General features: G+C 37.2%; 1 protein-coding gene across 1 annotated transcript; it reads right to left on the bottom strand.

Moving 5' to 3' along the window:
• Nucleotides 1–130: 130 nt before the first annotated feature.
• Nucleotides 131–1,299, bottom strand: LOC112141776 (GTPase IMAP family member 8; the record flags this gene model as incomplete). The annotated part of the gene is made up of 3 exons (XM_024264944.2): nucleotides 1,249–1,299; nucleotides 348–1,070; nucleotides 131–264 (listed from the first exon to the last, which is right to left on the bottom strand). Coding segments are annotated over exons 2-3 (621 nt in total), but the record flags the coding sequence as incomplete, so codon positions are not given.
• Nucleotides 1,300–1,316: the final 17 nt, after the last annotated feature.

Raw genomic sequence — 1,316 nt, forward strand, 5'->3', positions numbered from 1 at the left:
ATCTCCTCGATGTTTCACAGAAACTCTTTGATCTTCATTGTCCTGTACAGACAAATACAATTAAGATTTAGACACTCTTAAGTTTATCCATAAACTGAGTTAAATCTGTAAATGTTAAAGTGTTGAATACCTTCTTAATGCAAGCTGTGTCTAATTCCTCTTCAAATTTTTCCATGAACAGAATCTGATTTCCTGCAGTACTTTTTCCTGATCCTTTCTGACCCAACAGAACAACTCTGATCTCACTGAGTGACTGTCTCTCCTCTGTAATAAACAGAAAATACATTTAATCACAAACTTTAAATATTCTTTTAATGTATCAATGAAGACTCATGATTTTACTTCACCTTTAAAGATTTCTTTCAGTACTCTTGACTGTCTTTCAATGATCCTCTTCATCTTTTTGGCTCTTTTGTCTGCATCCTCTCTCAGAGTCTCCATTTCTGCTGCTCTTCTCTGGTCGACTTCATAATAAGGATCATCATTTTCTGCCCACATCTCCTCAATCTTCTCCAGGAGAACCTTTACTTGTTCTCTATTATTGGGCTCCAGGTTGTTCAGGACATGATATCTGTTCTCACATTTGTTCACCAGCCACTGCAGCCCTTCATCACTCTCTATCCTCTCCTCTACAGTCTTCACTCCAAGCCAGTCCCCCATTGTAAACAGAATGATTGTGTGCTTCCAAACATCATCTCCAAACAGACTCATGTGATCCTGAACTGCTCTCTGGTATGTTACATTAACTTCATTTCCAAGGTCAATCACCAGGAGAACTGCATGTGGTCCTGGAGGACACATATACAAACTATTCTCTATTTCTAGTTTGTCCATCTCATTGGTTTCCTGAAGGGTGTGGATGTAAAACCAGCCGGGAGAATCAACAACTGTAAGTCGTCTTTCTGCAAACACACAGTGACCTATTTCACTTTGTGTTGTTCTTGAACTATCCAAGTTTTCATTCACATCAAATGCTTCTTTTCCTAGAATAATATTTCCTGCTGAACTCTTGCCCGACCACTGAGGACCAACAATGACCAACTTTAAATGATCAGGGGGGTTCTTACCACCTGCAGGTATTGAAATAAAAAATGTAAAATTAGAAGATGTTTAATCACATTTTTCTGCACATGAAATTTTCTTTCTTTATATAAAAATATAAAGACCTACCATTATAATTTGAGTGAGATTGAGACAAAACCATATAATTGCTTTTTAAAATGAAGAATGAAGAAGTTTGTAACATACCTTCAACCAGAGCTCTGAGATTCTGTCTTTTTTTCTGCACTTCGCTGCGTCTTCTTGATGCATTTTCT

This window comes from Oryzias melastigma, unplaced genomic scaffold, assembly GCF_002922805.2.
Source record: "Oryzias melastigma strain HK-1 unplaced genomic scaffold, ASM292280v2 sc06472, whole genome shotgun sequence".
Lineage (NCBI taxonomy): Eukaryota > Metazoa > Chordata > Actinopteri > Beloniformes > Adrianichthyidae > Oryzias > Oryzias melastigma.